The 18443-nt window shown below is 34.3% G+C and overlaps 1 protein-coding gene across 1 annotated transcript in view; it reads right to left on the reverse strand.

Annotated features, from left to right (window-relative positions):
- LOC134539704 (receptor-type tyrosine-protein phosphatase N2) overlaps positions 1 to 18443 on the reverse strand; it is a 251035-nt gene that overhangs the window by 84171 nt on the left and 148421 nt on the right. The window contains exon 7 of the mRNA XM_063381924.1: positions 3425 to 3585. Coding sequence (XP_063237994.1) covers positions 3425 to 3585 — 161 coding nt within the window. The remainder of the gene's footprint in view (positions 1 to 3424; positions 3586 to 18443) is intronic.

Here is an 18443-nt window from a genome sequence, read left to right on the forward strand (position 1 = left end):
AGAACCTTACAAACGAGTAACATATCTGGCAGAGTTTTAATTTCCATGCTTTCAGACAACTGTATGTTGAGGTTATTCCAAATATTTTTAATCTTTGACAGGTGACTAGCCATGTCGTCATTGGAATCTGACTTGTACGTGAAAAATTGCATACATAGACAGAAAGCTTTATCTTCAGTGACACCTTCATATAATCTATGTAACTCTTGCCAGACTTCCTTTGAAGTGTTGTACCTCATTACTTGTGTTAAAGTTTCTTCTGTCATGTTACTTGTCAGAATCAATAAAGCTTTCGTGTCCGCATTTTGGTAGAAGTCTAATTTGGTATCATGAGCTGTTACCTGTTGAGCAGAAGCCGTTGGATCGGGTGGGACAGGCTTGGTCAACTTGCCTATGACAACGTCCTCACCCCCGGGAATACTTCTGAGTAGGATAAGTACCTTGTACTTCCATGTAGCCCAGTTGTTCTTTCCTTCGAGATTGCCAATGTTTACCTTCAGATCCATTTCGAAAAACTTCGACCGACTAATGGATCAAGAACTTGAAACGGTTTAACACACGTGCAACGAAAAGATAAAGTCGATAAAAACAGTCCTGCGATCCTGGGCCCATAACCTGTTGAGATTTTAAAGAATGGACTGGGTTATCGCTTTGTATCACTTTATTCGTTCAGTAGTCAACATTTCGTCACCTTACGCCATTGATAGTTATTCTACCAGTAAGGAAGAAAGAAACGAAAACGAAAAAACAAAATAACAAAACAATTGCATAGTGAATAGTGTTGCCACAGGGCATAACATAAGGGTCAAACAATCGATATATAATAATGGTAATAATAATATAGAGTGCAAGAGTTCAATGTCTCAATAAGGGGCGCCCGTTTTAAAAAAATAGTGAACACAACAAACACTTTAATTTAATAACAACCAAATATTTATTGAAAACTTCTATTTATTTTAATATTCTGCTTTATATCAGTGAACAAAATTATATTTGATTAAAATGAATTTTTTTTCCTTACGTAGTTAATTTTAAATTTTATTATTTTGTATAATGTAGCAATGAAAATCGGTCTTTTATTTCATGCCTAATAGATATAGTTGGTTATTTAAATTGATTTTCAGTGATAACTTTTAATATTAACTTACTTTGCGAAGTTTTAACTTACCGATAATTTGCATAAAAAAAGGCTAACCTAACACCAAAATGTAGCGATTGTGTGTTAAAATTCTCTTATTGGCTTAATTATACGTCTTTTGACGCAACAAATATCCTACATTTAACACCGAGATTGGTCAGCGGCCAAAACGTAGCAAATTAAGCCATGGCTCGCTCCTGTACCACCGAAAAAATGCTGTTACTGCCAGCCTCATCAACATATGACGATATGCCCACAAGCAAGCCAAGAAGTCTCTCCCAGAAATGTAGCAATCTTCCAACAATGTTAAAATTATAAACATATTTCCAAATATTATCTTTGCGCCACGGACTCGGAAGCAATGCTAGGAGAAACAGGTTAGCAAAGAGCAATGCAAGTGTTTTTCTGTAAATGCATATAAACAGAATTCATACAGCGTTACAGAGTCAAGTCACTGAGTAAATGCACAATAAAAAAATTGGTTGTCTGTAAAGTCGGTTTACGGACGATAGTTTAACGTGACGTCATAACAAAACTTTGACGAAATGATTGCATACTTTTATGAATAAAATTGAATCATTTTTATTGAATTATCACTATTTTGTATGGATTCAAAGAAGGAGTGAAATGAAATCTACAATTTAATTGATAAATTTACTTTTATTTGCACTCATTAATTCAAATATGTTTATTACTTTAACGAGAGATTATTTTAACTATAACTTTTATACATGTTTGCTATTAAACTCCTTCCAATCTGTGTTATTCTGTTAAGGATATGACGATGATAGGAAAAGTAGGAAACGAATGGGAGTGTTTCAAGAATGATGTGAAGGAAAATGGCTTACCCAACACCAAGATGCAGTCAAAATTAATATATTTGCGCCACGGACTCTGCAGCAATGCTAGGAGGAACGGGTTAGCAAAGAGCAATGAAAATGTTACATTGAAATGCATGATAACAGAATTACGCCACGGACATTGATAAAGTATCTTTTGAAAGCTTGATCAAAAGTAACTCGTTTGTATCCTTTTTTCAGACAGGCAGTATTGTTTACGACGTTTTGATGGAAATGATAACAGTGAAAACTGCATATTGTGCAGAAAAGACTTTTCAAGTATATTTTGCATTATGTGTTTGTTCAATTCAGTTTTGCTAAAAAAAATTGTATAGTATTATTACTGTTGTCTTGCCAAATACAACAACGAGACGGGGAAATACGTAGGTGGAATTGAAAACAGGTAAAAATCAAGGAAATCAGCTAAAATAAGAGGGTGGAAACATGAATTTGGTACGTGTCACATAACTTGTTTCGAATTCAACAGATCTCAAAAGTAGTACTATTTGTTTACTTATCCTTCTGCCACTGTCATTATGTCAAAGGTTTTCATAAAAAAAAACTTCATAACTAACAAAAAAATATCACAGAAATAGTGATACTATATTATGATTTAGAATGAGACTTTTACCGTGGGAAAATCTGGCTATTCCTCGAACTTTTAGAGTACTTCAGTTCAGTGTAGTGCAGTGTAGTGCAGTGTAGTTCAGTGCAGTGAGGTCCAGTGTAGCACAGTGCAGTGGAATGTCATGCAGTGTAGTGCAGTGTGTTGCAGTATAGAGCAAAGAAGTGCAGAGAGAAGTTGAGTGTAACACTTTGAAATGTATTGTAGTGCAGAGAAGTGCAATGTAGCACAGTGTAGAACAAAGAAGTACAGAAAATTGTAGAGCAGTAGCACAAATAAGTACAGAGAAGTTGAGTGTGGCACATTGCATCGCAGTGTTGTGTAGTGTAGTTCAGAGTAGTGCAGTGTAGTGCAGGGTATACCAGTGTAGTGCAGAGTGGTGAAATGTGTTGCAGTATAGAGCAAAGAAGGACAGAGAAGTTGAGTGTAGAACATTGAAAAACAGTGTAGTTCAGAGTAGGCCAGTGTAGTGCAGAGTAGTGCAGCGTAGTGCAGGAGTATAACATTGTAGTGCAGAGTGTGGTAGTGTATTGCAGAATGGCGAAGTGTGTTGCAGTAGAGAGCAAAGTAGTGACGAGAAGTTGAGTGTAGAACATTGCAATGCAGTGTAGTTCAGAGTAGGCCAGTGTAGTGTAGTGCAGTGTAGCTCAGTGTAGTGCAGTGTAGTGCAGGGTATACCAGTGTAGTGACAGAGTGTGGTAGTGTAGTGCAGAGTGGTGAAATGTGATGCAGTATAGAGCAAAGAAGGGCAGAGAAGTTGAGTGTAGGACATTGAAAAACAGTGTAGTTCAGAGTAGTGTAGAGCAGAGAAAAGCACGGTACCTGTTGCTCGGCTCGCAGCGGGCCCAGCAGCAGCGACTCTGCGTCCATCGGCAGAGCGCGGCGGCCGTGCGGGTCTCCCTGCTTCTTGCTGACGGACGGCAGGAACTCCTCCGGCTCTGGCTCTGGCTCCCCCTCCCCCTCCTCCACGCGTTCCACGGCCGCTGCAGCAAGTGCACAACCCCGAGGTTCCCTCTGTCTTAAAAAGTTGGTAAAGTCACTAATTTATCGCTAATCAGAGTGGAAAACCAGAGTTGTTCTTGTTCTATGCGCACCAAGCAGCGCGCACTCTTTCTCCTTGGCGCGGCGCGCGCGCAGCGCTCCTGGGGGAACGCCTGCGAACTCGGTGTGTATATGTGCGGTAATTTGTTCACAACTAAAACCGAAAAACCCTTCAGGCACCTTCTCCAGCCGGACCTCCAGAGATTAACAAAGTCCGGATCCGAATCCAAAATTCAAATTATACGCGAACAATTCAATAACTCACTAACCTACGGCAGATGGTAAAAGTAAATTTAAAAAAAAATTAATAAATCAATAAACAACTTTGTTTTTTTTCTCATTTCATTTTAAATAAATAATAAATACACTTCAAAATCTTCAGAAATTAAAAAACCCCGGAGGTTCTAGGCTTCAGGGGTCCACGATTATTCTTTCTTTCTTTCTCTCTCAGAGGCAGGCCAGCCCGCGAGAGTCTTCCCGTAACTCACTCAACACAATTACTGAAGTTATATTTCTTAAGACACGTTATCAAAAATATGTGTGTGTGTGTGTGTGTGTGTGTGTGTGTGTGTGTGGACTTAGGGTATCATCCGAGGACTTGCGCAATATATTTCAGCGTGGATCCGAGGACCTTTGGCAATCCGAGGACCTCCCCCAGGTCCTCGGATTAAAAGACCTCGGATTCACGCTGTTCTGTCAACCTAGTGTGTGAAAACATGATTTTTAAATTTTTTTTTGAGGTCCTCGGATAGACCGTAGAGAATCAAGTATGTAGTGCGTGTGTGTTACCACCACGTCGCGCTAGTATCGTTGTCACTTACACTCCTTTACACACTGTGTGTATCCCATGTTTCTCAACGCTCCAAACGAGGACATTTCGCTCGAGTTTACACACATCTAATACACATCTCCGTAGTGTCTAACGCTGGTTGCGAGGACGTGGTGGACGTCTCTCATTTCACACATTACGAAGCCACAGACGCATGATCCGAGGACCTTAACTGGGTGCCATTTCAGGCGTATACATGTAAGCTGTGCTACATGAACAATTAATTCTTTATTACGCGTTACTTTACAGCCTTTATCTTACATTCAATTCATAAACTTCTTAGTAGGAATATGTATTATTAGAAATATGTATTTTTAATTTTATTTGGAAGTCATAATTACCCTAAGCCTTCGAACATGAAGATTAAAACATAAAAATAATATTTTTAAAAAACCAAACGGACCTAAAAAAACACAACAAAATACTATAGGTACTAGAAATCGAAAAATAAATAATTACAATTATAATATTTTATTAAAATTATAGGTAATATGTTTGGATACGAATTTTTACATTGTAATTGTATAAACAATAAAATTGTATAAACAATAAAATTGTATAAACAATACAATAAATTTCGATGTGACAGTTCTTGTCCAAACATAATTATTACCTATAATTTTAATAAAATATTATAATTGGTAGGTGCTACCTACTAATCGGTTTAAAGTCGGTGCCAAACCATATATATATATATATATATATATATATATATATATATATATATATATATATATATATATATATATATACCCATGTGAAATGCGGACCTATAACTTCAAACACACAAAGGCATTTACACCGTAATCAGAAGACCTTGCATTTTCTGGTGTTAAACGAAGGACTTGTAAGTATAGTGTGTTAGATGATATAAACGTACCCATATGAAAAGAGGACCTATGGCTTCAAACACACGTTGGTATTTAAACTGCAATCAGAAGACCTTGCATATTCTGGTGTTAAACGAGGACTTGTAGGCACAGTGTGTTAATGTGATATAAATATACCCATATGAAGTGCGGACCTATGGCTTCAAACACACGTTGGCATTTACACTGCAATCGGAGGACCTTGCATATTCTAGTGTTAAACGAGGACTTGGAGGCACAGTGTGTTAATATTATATAAATATACCCATATGAAGTGCGGACCTATAGCTTCACACACACGTTGGTATTTACACTGCTATCAGAGGGCCTTGCATTTTCTGGTGGTAAACGAGGACTTGTACGTTGTACGAACAGTGATTTTATATGTTATACATATGTATATATATATATATATATATGTACCTATATATACACCCAAATGGTGTGTGGACGTTTTAAGCTTGTTCAATTTTGCCTACTGGATGCGGTTAAACATAAAAGTTGCAACCATTTGAATACAAGAGCTGAAATTTGCGTTTTCCTGGAATGTATAAAACGCTGTTTTACAAACGAATTTTGCCTTCTTAGTTGTTATTTCAGATTCGTGTAGTGCAGTCCATACACGAATATTTTCGGACATTCACTGCAACCGTCTATACACGTTTACTTTATCGGCGATGTCAGTAAGTAAAAAGTCAGGGGCATCAAATAAAGTCTTTTTTTATGCTTCTGAACGCTTTGACTTAACCAATGTTTTTTAATACTTCTGGCAATTTGCTTCCTCCCCCCCTCCTCCATCATACTGCTCATCCCTAGATAATAAATAAAAATAATTTACGTAACCTACGTTGTTTCATTAAACAAATATATTTTTTGGGAAAAAATTTATTATTGAACAACATATTTCTTAAGATTAATTTACCGCCCCGAAAATATTTTACTGCGTGTTTCATTGCGTTCATGGGAATTTGATTATAAATATGTATTTTTACGAGAAAACGTACAACACTACTTGCAATAGTTTTATAATGATGACAAATTATAATTTTTATGAAACTTGCAAATGATATTTCAGTGAATATTGTTGCTATCGTTTCTCACAGTGAAGTTCAAACGCAGACTGTTTTATCACGGCTCGGGAACACCGTAAGGATCACAAAGTATTCTTCCGCCTTAGCGTTGTGTCACATGTGGCCATACGTAGCGAAAACACAATATGGCCGCCTTTGAGATAATAAATGTATATGTAAGGATAAATAAACAGTTATTCAGATATTCTTGAGAAATTCTCACTTTCACGCCTTGGTAAAATAAACAGAATAACTTTGACCTAGTTTAATGTTAATGACATAGACAACGCTGTGTAGTTCTGCAAAATTACACCTATAGATACTTGTGTTTGCGTATCATAATATGAACTCAAATATATAACTAAGTAACTTCCATGAACGTTTGTACGACTTGAACTAAACACATTTTTGCCGGCCTCTTTACGTATTTTATAGCAAAAGACCATTCGGGAGATGGTTTGTGACGTACTTGACGTAAGTTAGATGAGATCAGTTTTTAAAACGTTCCCATTTTATGTTCCCGGCATCAAGTGGTGAAGTGATTGATATCAACAATTGTATTAACTTTGGTTTTAACAGAACAGCACGTGTATTAAAGTAGCTTATTTATTTTGAGATATGTAGTATTTAATCACATAAAGTAACTCTTTAAAGGAGATAATAATTAATGGCTTTATGGTTATTTCAACTGTCAATAATGACACCGCATGGATAACAACATCACTGCTTTCAGCCTGTGGCCGGGTCCAGAAAACATGGATGCCAATCCTAAAATATAATGTTTAACAGCTCCCGCACTAGACGGCCAAGTTGCCGTGGCCAGTTCGCCGTGACCTGAGAGTGCGTGGCAACTACTGAGAGAGCACACACTTGTCCGCGGCGGCCAGGCTCAGGCGTGTCGCTACGACTTGAAGGTGGATGCAGACCATGTCATTTGTGTGGTTAGTCGCCTAGTGTGCGGGAGCTGTAAGGATGAATGACGAGAATATAAAAACAAATAACTTACCCGTGCGAATATAACATTTTATCTTGATCAGACATCGAATGGTAATATAATAATGGGGTAGTATGTAAATGCAAGTATTTATTAATGCAAAGTATTGAAAATATAGTACCAACAGATTTTGGCCGTATCGAATATTTATTTTTACACTTCTTACAGTTAAAATCTTCTTCAATAACAATGTTAGAAGTTATAATGTGATAATCGTTTACTTTTTGGCTGTATGTGCCTGATACAAACATAAATAGGCCTACCTTTGAATATACGAACTCGTGAAAAAACCATGTGGTAAAGAGGTTCTGGGAAATATAAACCTGCCCTTTAAAGCGTCTGACCTTGTGTTTTATTAATGGTCATTGTTATGCCTACTTTTCTTGGAAATTATTTCCTCATCATTTGGAAATACATTCCTCATCATTTGGAAATACAAAGTTGTATAATAAATTTTGAGTATAATGCGGAATCTATGAGCAAAGTTGCTGTGTAAATGCAAATCATACATTTTGATGAAGTACAATGGGAGATTTAGCGTAACGGCAAAGAAACACCTATGAGAAATAATATATAGCCTAACAGCAGACAGAATATCAGTGTTATTGGGGTTTAGATAAATATAAAGTAACATTGCAAACTCTATATAAATAAGTAATGAAAAAATTAAATAAGTTATGTTACAAATTAAGTTATAAAAGTATGTGGAACTTACTTCGGTTAATTTGCTTCAACAGCTGTCATGCATGTAAGATTATTTATATAGCTACGGCAATCTCAAAAATGGCGTAGACTTGTGACCAAAATAAGGCTTTTATAAACATGTTTTTATAATAATTTAATTCAAAACATTAATTTTTGTAAATTGTCTATTTACATTATTAAATCATTAATTTTGAAGTTGTAAGGAAGATATGGCGAACTGAACAAAAACATCTTTGAGAAACTATCTATATATCTATCTATCTATCTATCTATCTATCTATCTATCTATCTATCTATCGTATCTATCTACCTATCTATCTATATATATAATCTGGCCTACTAGATCTTTTCATTATGGAGACCTGGATTTCCTGAAATAATGGAGTGTATTGTTATTTTTAGTCGAATTTTTTTAAAATAAAATAATGGCTTGTGAAACCCTAGAAAAAAATACAATCTATGAAATAAACATAACTGTAAAATTATTGGAATCATAAAAGAAAAAGCAATATAATTACTAAACATTTTAACAAAATAATAATTTTAAATTATTTTCACATTAATTTAAAAATTGAAAACGAAAATAGTTATGAATTTCTTTCTTTTATTTGGTTATTGTAGAGGTTTAACTTAACTGATTTTTATAACTTTACAATCAATTTTTTCTTTCCATGTAATTTTATTTTAAAGCCCATTTTTTATGAAGAAAGTTAAAAATTTTAAAACTAAATATTGTCTTTTTTTACATTCTCTGTACTTCAGGTCACCATAATGAAAATCTTTAGACGACATAACAAACCCCGTTGTATTCTTTGAGGTCGCTCAAATTCTATTTTTGTATTTATATTTTCGTCAGTAATGCACGTTGCTACTTTTCCTATCCTCTTAAGAAGATTTCGAAGTCGCATGGTTGAATCATTCGAATCCAGACCGGCTGCCGGACAGGTATCCATATGCAAAATAAATCTTCGCACCGTTATCACCATTGTGATTAAAAAAAACTGAGAGTTTCAAGAGCTTTGTAGAGGAATGGCGTAAATATTTATTTTATATTTAAAAATGAAGAATTTCAAAATAGTATAGGTTCCAGACTAGTCATTTAATCAACTTAACAGTCAAAACACAGAATAAACACAGCAAGCACATTTCTAATGGAGACATAGAGGGCCCGAGGCTCCAGCACGCGTCTGGGCGCAGTCTCAGCAGGAGAGGAGGCGTAGGCCGGCTGCGTTGCTAATTCCTTCCTGGAAGGTTACCAACCCTTTCGCAAGGTCATCCTCTCACGTCTTCTTCTCACGCGTTGCGCGCGTGGTGCAAAACTAAGACTTTTCGAATAACATGCATGTTTGAGAAATGTGTTTCACTTACACATTTAAATTTTCTGCTGTAGTTCTTAGGAATGTATTTAAAATTATTATTTACCTCTCTTTAAATTAATTTATAAATAATAGTTGTTTAGAAAAAAATTATAATTTATAAAATCATAATGGAATATTGTCTATAAATTACTTATTTGTTATTATAATCGCTCTTGTTTATAGCCTGCAAATGGACACGAAATATACCAATCGTAAAGAATGTAATAAACTTATCTACTTAAAAGCCATTAAAAAATTTAAACCAATAAACATATTTGTTGTTGAAATTTATGTTTTTAACTTCTCACTAGAGAATGTTGTGGTATACGGACGTGTTAATACGGTTAACTGTTGGAAACAAAACTTGCATAACCTTTTGGTTTCTAACACTAGCCCCTAAAAAATGATGTAATAATGAATAGTATTTATTACACTCACGCTATAAGTAATTGGACTAAAACGTGTACTAAAAATAAGTATGTTACTGAAATAAATACAGTGCATTTAAATAACTTAGCAACTATATTGATCTGTTAAGTGCTGTTGACATATTCACCCCCGCTTATCATAAAATTATTTACTTTAAGAGTAATATTTAAAAACGTGCTTTTAATTACTCGCATTTTTATAGTTAAACTGTTAAAAAAGCAGATTCTAACTAAAATAGGTACACACAATGTACATTTTGTTACTTAACCACAGTGATTTTAATTAGGAAGGCCGGTATTTCTGCTCATTTCCACTTCGCATAAACGAAGGAAACGAGTAATTTAACCGACTGTTCCCTATAGATTTGATCATTTACAAAGATAAGTAAAATCATATACAGGGCCAAGGAAAATTTTGGAAGTAAAAAATAAAATTTTCAAAGAGAAGATAAATCAAGGATTCTGATTGTGAAACGAAAGAAAATATTTATTACATGTGTTGATATTATCTATAATAGGTAATATTTTCCTAAGCCATATTAATTATTTTTATTATTTATTTGTAATTTATGACTTTGTTATAATATTCTTCTTTATCTGTAGGAAGCCGAGATACCATGGAGAAAATCTCATTTAGTAACCAACCTATGTAAGTGTTTTATTTTTAGAGACTATTGCTGGTGTATTCAAGGAAATTTTGCTTCATTGACAAAATTACGTCTATTAATAGAGAGAGGATTTAAGTTCATGGATATCTGTGCCGTTAGTGCAATGAAGAAGAACTGATGCTATCCAGTATGAGTAAGAATTCAAACAACAAACTTCGGCTGAAGGTTTATCACGAAAATATAACCCAAAAATATACAACTGATGGTTATTAGTGCTTTCCAAGTATTATATACGCCTTTAAGTTGGAGATGAACAAATCGTTTATTGCAAATTATTGGACAAGTATTAAGGATAAATGCGTTTATTGTCTGCATAAAGTTTAATTTCAAAAATTCTGCAGTCATAACAAAACTCGTCGCTGTCAACAGGACGTATTCATAAAGGTATCTTCATAACTAAATGCTGGTCTCTTATTACAGATGGCAGGTTAATTTATGTTACAAATTTCTGTAGAGATTTTTGTCATTTTTAATTTAGAGTAGAATCCCGGCGGACTCTCAGAAAAACTAATCTAATTCCTCCGACTAAGCACCTGGGGATTGGTCATTAAATGTAAAGATCAAGGCTTGCTGCGTCCTACAGCGCAAATCAAGTGCACAGCCGAAGAGTTCGTGGTGCTTCTGCCGCGTGCCGTATCTAATTGCTGTTGGTTCGGCCGGTCGCACAGTCAGGAGCGTTGTAAAACCACGGCTAGACTATGTGTGCCTATCTTGCTACTGGGTAGGAAGCTGGTGACAGCTTGCAAACCTCTCCACTCCCCTCCCCCAACCAACACAATAAACTTATATTTCATAAAAACAACAGGACCCGTCTTAACTCCACAACCTGTGACCTTGAAGCCAAGCCGAGCACGGCCTGCATATGTTGATGACTTCATTTTTACGACATTTCTCTACTATAAGGGCTATTTCTGTAGATTTTATCTTTAGAACTCTTTTGCATTTGTAGTTCTGCTACAACAAAATGAGCGTAGACAGTTGCGAAACTGCTAATAATTAACATTTACGCAACATTTTACGCCCGTTATATTACACTTTATAAATATCAGTTGGACATATCTGTGACAGAACAACACACGCAAAAGAAATATAATATTCAATTAGCAGTACTACCTATTGACCAATACTTATTGAGAGAAAATGAAAAATGTTACGGGGGGGGGGGGGGGTAAAGAATTAATATAGCATGTAAGCCTGAGCCTGGCGATAGTGGGCTTTGAATCACTTGTGTGACTTGTGTGCCGACTCGGTGCTGTGAGGAGTGAAGTCTCTCTTGGGGGATCGGCTCGAGCATCGCAAGCCAGAACATCACCAGTGACTTGTGCAATCTGTGGTGTGTTCACCATGGAATGCAGTTGTTTTGATCCGCGGGAGGAAAAGCAGGGTGGGGATGAGAGCGACAGATTTTTTTTTTTCTGGAAGTCCCTTGTGAAAGCCGCGTAGTGCTTGCTGTATGTAATAAATAGTGACAAAATTGTTATTATTTGTTTAAAATATATTTTCCTCAAGGGGTGATAAAACACGAGAGAGCCCCAAGTAAACCCACCGAGCGTCGGCTACATTCACCACATTTGTTAGTTAGGAAAATTACTAATTTTTATCCAGTCCGTGCTTCATCAAACCAAATTTTTTTATACTTAAACCTGTGAAATGAAATTCAAGTACACGGGTTAGACGAATGTTAACTTTAATTTTATACTAGGACTATAATGTACACGGACGCAAATTAATAATTTTGCTGTTGGTCTGTAATACATTGTGAGTGGGAAGCGCAAACACATTTTTGACCCCGTTGAAGGAAAGCCCTAGATCCGTCCTGGGCATGGGTTGGATTCCTCGTCAATAGAGTGAGGTTTTGTATTATGCCTCTGTTTAAATAGGTTGGGATGAATTATAGCTATTAATTTGTAAGGGATTGTGTGTAATCTTTGAAGCACAAAAATCAAACTTTCTTTTTCAATTTTTTCACATAAATTTCACGACATTAAACACTAAGAGTGTGAAACGCGCAAGTCATTCGCATAGGTTTTTGTGCATGTACTCAATTTTAATCGCATTCGCCAGTCAGTGTTTTGTATAGAGCACATTTTACCAGCTAACCATAATTCGCAAATTTACTCACGCCATGTCTGACAGCAGGTGACAAATCACATTTTCCTTTCCACGTTTGGTTCCCCTCCAGGCTGTTACAGTGTCACGTGAAAACGCTCTTATCTTTGTGTAATATATGTGAAAGTTTGCAAGTCATCTAAAAAGTCTTTGAAATAAAAAATATAATATAAGTTACATTTTAAGAACTTTTAACTATTTAAAAATTTTAGCGACTCTGATTTTTATGAACTTCATAAGTAACCGTCACCAAAACTACGTAGCACACGCGTTATATGTAGATATTTAGTTAAATTTGTAAATAAAATTAATATTATTTATGATTTATTTTACGTAACAATATAAAATAAATAAACAAATGAAAATTGTAAACTATCCATACTGTGCAGTTTAAAATGGTTGAACTAAAATGAACATAATATTATTGGTGTTATAAATTACTTCCAAAATCTGTTACAATAAATTGAAATAATTCCAATACCATTCATGTTACTGTGGACGAAGTGTGCGTATGTGTGTTATGTATGTAGTGTTATGTGTACACACGGTTGGAAAAAGCTAAATGATTAGTCATGCAATAGACCTTTCGTAGTATTTGAAGTTTAAGAATATACTTAACAAAATTATGAAACATGTATTCTATTAAAAGGCTCCATTGCTTAGCATATTTTTTTTTCATTTTACAATGGTAGTGTTATTCCGCAGCTGTAACTAAAATATTTTTATTATTATATGATAATTTAGTCCTAGTTTCAAATCTAAGTAAACTATCTGATCAGAATTTATTTATTATTTAGACTTATTATGTTATTGTTACTGGAAAATTTTTGGATACGATTATTAGTAGATTATTTTTAATCATGACTTGGTCAAAACGTCAAACAGAATTTTTCACAGCGTGTGAACCTTACAACCAGTAACAAGTTGACTTTTATCTAAACAAATGTTTTTCAATCTTCAGGTCATAAAAAATAGGAATGAGATAAGCTTATAATAAGAAAACAACACATTTATTTTAAAGCAGACGGAAAACTAGTTTTGTTAAGTTAACTATCGATTGACTTCAGTCAAAAATGAAACTACGGCCTTATACATTTTTATCTCACGCGTAGGTATAAATTTTGTGTGACCTATTTCTCATTGCGTTCTTACATTGGTACATTATATTATCTACTTAAGTCTTTAACATGCTGTTTAAAAAACGATAATTACAAAAGGTGGGTATCGCAATTAAATTTTATGCACTTTTACAGACAGCTGTTAAGTCATTTCTGTAAACATATATCAAAAATATAATAAAATATCATCTCTAGTTACCTGTACTATGAAAAATATCCTATTCCAGTTCTACTTTCAGATTTTCTTTATTCGATGCCATTTTCTGTGACTATAAATAAATGCTGGTTTTAAGAACTGACCATTCTGTCGCGAAAATAGAAACCCTAACTATTTGAGTTGTGAATTAACACTTTTACAAGTTGGGGTTTTCAAGGTAGTTTATTTTATATTTGTTGAGCTTAACTCAGAGTCATACATTTCGGTACCTGGGTAAGTAAATAAATACAAAAGTGTTTGAAAAAAAACATTTTTGATTTTAATGCGTAGATTTGTGTTTCTTTATGAATAAATAAATACGAACAAACATATTATTTATTTATCGCTATCATGTTTTCACACGTCGTATGTCATGTTCTTTCCACCTCATCATTATAGATGTATTAAAACAAGGGAAAAAAAGTTAATTATCATTGCGAGTACATAGTATTTTAGTAATAGTTAATCTTTTTTCCCTTTCTAATTTCTCTTACTTTCCAAGCTCACATACAATATATCTCTTATTTTGTTGGCGTGTATATTGATACCAGTTTCAGGCAACGTTGGAAAAATTCAAGTGAGCTATCCCACACACAGCTACTGCGCTAATTTGGCAACGTTGCACTTGGTTAAGAATGGGTTGAGATTACCTCATTACCTCCCTGCCTGCCTTCCTTCCTTCCTCCCTCCCTCCCTCCCTCTCTTCCACCCACCTTCCCCCGTCCCTCGTCCTACTCCAACGCTTGAAATGTTTACGGTTTCAACGCTTCGAGTAGACATAAACACGTTTCAAGGAAACTAGGTATATTATGTCTCACCTGATATACATTTTTCCTGACTAGCCACGAAAAATGCTACTTTCATTAACGGTTCTTGGAAGTAAGAACTTAAAATTTGTTTGTGGTAGGCGGTTTTCACTGATAAACTGAGCGCTTCATGTAAATATTATTACAGAAATGACATCACAAAATACGTAATTTACCAATATTTACATCATATTTCGGTATTTAGGATCGGCATGTGTTTTTTATTTAACTATTCCGGTGCCGAAAGTTTACCCGATTTGTACGCTATCTTTTGTTGTAATGCAATATAAAATATATTTTTTTATTTGTGTATAAATAAATAAACAACATTTATACACAAAGTTCCACCCACTTCTCCCCAACCCACACAATTTGACAAGTCACCTGAACTAATGCCCCTTTGCCCAACCTCCTTGCATATATCCTGATATGCTATGCAAAACATTTAAACTAACGTTCACCGACACCATCTTCATTACTTATTTAAAACAGTGGCATGCTAATAAAATAAGAACACATAAGGCCACAAATAGTGATAATCACATAGTTTTTTTATAAAACTTTATTATTATTTTTAACACTTTCAAGTTGATATTCTTTATATGTTTCGTATATTTAATTTGTACATTTCACTCACATAGAATTAAACAACTTTCATGAAGTACTATAAAAACATAAATACCATTACCGGAATGTATCTCGTCCTCAAAAGTTTTCGATCAAAGCAGAAACAAAAGTTATTCGAAGAATAACCTTAGCCTAAACTTACTGTACAGATATACATACGTGCATTAAATATGTATAAATACAAAAATTTTCTACCGTATAATCAGTTTCATAAGTGTTCTCTGTCTTTAAACATATGAGCATACGTCTTTCTTTTCAAGACTGAACAGTCTCCAGTTGGTATTGAAGAAATTGACGTATCTATCTATGTCTCTTTTCATCTACATGATGACAGAACCTTTAAAGTATTGTCTGTGATTTGTTAGTATTTTGTAGGAGAATAGATTATACAATGGAATAAATTTTAAAATAGGAAACTATAATTTTTTTCATTTAGGAGATGCAAATGGAAAATGCACAAAAAACATAACATTCTCAATTTAAAAAAAAAAAAAAGGTTCAACCTTTTGAAGCAAGAGAAATTTCTAAACTAATAAAATTATGGCGACAAAAATACAATTTGGTATGTGATTATTATAAAAATCTGACATGTAAAAAATTAATTTATGTAAGCTGATGATGAAGACTTTGTTTATAAGTACATTTTATTCTAATATTTATTTGGTATTTTTAGAAATTGGTAGATTAGGAATCTAGGTATTTCAAAATACAAAGTTTAGGGGACTGTATGAGTTTTTGTGGTACGTTGGCGCACGTTGGAAGGCCAGGTTTGGAAATAAATATCGGTTCACTGTGATGATTAGGACCAGGTAACGTTTTATGATTTTCCTCTACTTCACATTGAAAGAAAAAAAAAACTATGGGAAAACTGAAGTGTGAAAAAATATAAAAGGCTCCCTGCCGCATCTTACCTTTAGAATTTGGTTCAATATTTTAATTTAATACTTTTTAATTTTTTGTGATACTTGTTTAGTTTACGTGACGTCATACATGTGTTCAAATAGCCTCTTGAGAAGCTGTTAGTTTTCGAAATTTTCGGACGCACAATTAAAGTAGGAGGTATTAGGTCATCGGTCCCTCCCTAAACTTGAAGCTGGATCCGCCACTGAGCGACGAAGAAGTTGTCAGCACTGGAGAAGACACACGTGTTGAGCTGATTTTGTGTAGAGTCGCACGTTTCCACGAATTGCAAGTTGCGATGGAGCATGTTGGGGAGCGGGCATAGCGGTGTGGATGGGGGTGGGGGGAAGTGGCGCCAGAAACACAAAAACAACAGGGTGGTATATTCTCCACCCTGGAAACTGTGTAAAGGTCCTTAGATTGAGTGGTACAATACACAGTCCTCAGTTAAGTATTTAGTTTAAACTGGCGTGTAAATAAAACCATGATGTCCTCTTATTTAACATGGAAAACATATAAAACTGTGTAAAGGTCCTTAGATTGAGTGGTACAATACACAGTCCTCGGTTAAGTATTGATTTTAAACTGGTGTGTAAATGACCATGGGGTCATCTTATTAAACATGGAACAATATATCCAACTGTGTTAAAGTGGTACAATACACAGTCATCGTTTAAATATTGAGCTTAAACTGATGTGTAAATGACCAAGCGGTCCTCTTATTAAATATGGAATAGTATATATCAAACTGTGTAAAAGTCCTTAGATTGATTGGTGCAATACACTGTCTTCGGTTAAGAATTGAATTTAAAATGGTGTGTAAATATAACCATGCGGTCCTCATATTAAACATGAAACATCATTCTAAACAATTTTATGTCCATTGTTTTTCGTATGATATAGTTCTTATTTAATTTCGTAATTCAGTTTCTTCGTGAAACTAATAACAATCGTAATGGACAAGAATTTCGGAAAGTATTTATTCTCTTACCAAAAACTTATTATATTTTTATTTTATAAATTGTAATAAAATGTAACTGAATACATTTTTCTAATTGTATCACTCTTATTATTGATATCACTGTTGTTTAAACATTTTGTTGAGAATTTTTTTTTTAATTAGTTTATATGTTGAGATTTCTATGTTAATATGTATGAAAATTAAATTTTTCCTTTAATACGATAAGTAGGATATAGGTCTTACTTTTTGTTCTTAAATCACTAGTTTTACCTTCGTTAAATACCAGCAGAATTGATGTCTTCAAATAAAACATTATTTTAATATCGGAATTGGAACATATAGAACTGAAAAACTGTGTTCTACGGGTTCTCTTACAAATATTGAGTTGTAATACATAGTTAAAAAAATCAATTAATAGAAAAATTAATTACCATAACAACTTTTTCGTGAATATCATTTAAATAAATGAAGTTATTGGAACGAAATATATGTTGTAATTCAGTTATAATATATATGTGTTTTTGTATGTTTACACAAATTCGGATGAGTTGTTTTTATCAACAAAAAAACTTTTACGGAAATTATAAAATATAGGTAAGTTATTTAGTAACGATGAAGCGAAGTCAAATGTAAATGGAGCAGCAGCGGGATTATCGAGGGAAGAGAACGGAAGAACCCCGAGATTCGACTCCGTATCACCTAAGCAAGGACCACTGGTTCGACTACACGACTACCAGGAACCCTGTCTTGTTGAAACATGTATACTGATTTTGCTAGTCCTGCAGTTAACTGTAAAACTTTACAGTCCTCGGATAAAGCACCAGACACACCTTGTGTAAAGGTCCTCAGTCTGACAGGTCCTCTGATATGCTTGCTAAAGTAATTGTCCTCGGAAGCTATGTTAGTGTTTGTGTATTCAGGTCCTCTATTTAAGGGTAACAAATGGGGTCCTCGAATAGGGCCCTAAACACGTATAGGTGTGTAGGTGTGTGTGTGTATATATATATGAGAGAGATTTTTTTTTTACTGTGTGCGCGCAACATGCAACCAATTTTTCACACTATGAAAAAAAAGTCTACATACAAATAAAAATTATATAGTTGTTTTTAAATCTTATTTTTTCAGTAATTGTAATTGAAAACTCATTCCTATAATTAAAAAC

Source organism: Bacillus rossius, chromosome 15, assembly GCF_032445375.1.
Source record: "Bacillus rossius redtenbacheri isolate Brsri chromosome 15, Brsri_v3, whole genome shotgun sequence".
Taxonomy (NCBI): domain Eukaryota; kingdom Metazoa; phylum Arthropoda; class Insecta; order Phasmatodea; family Bacillidae; genus Bacillus; species Bacillus rossius.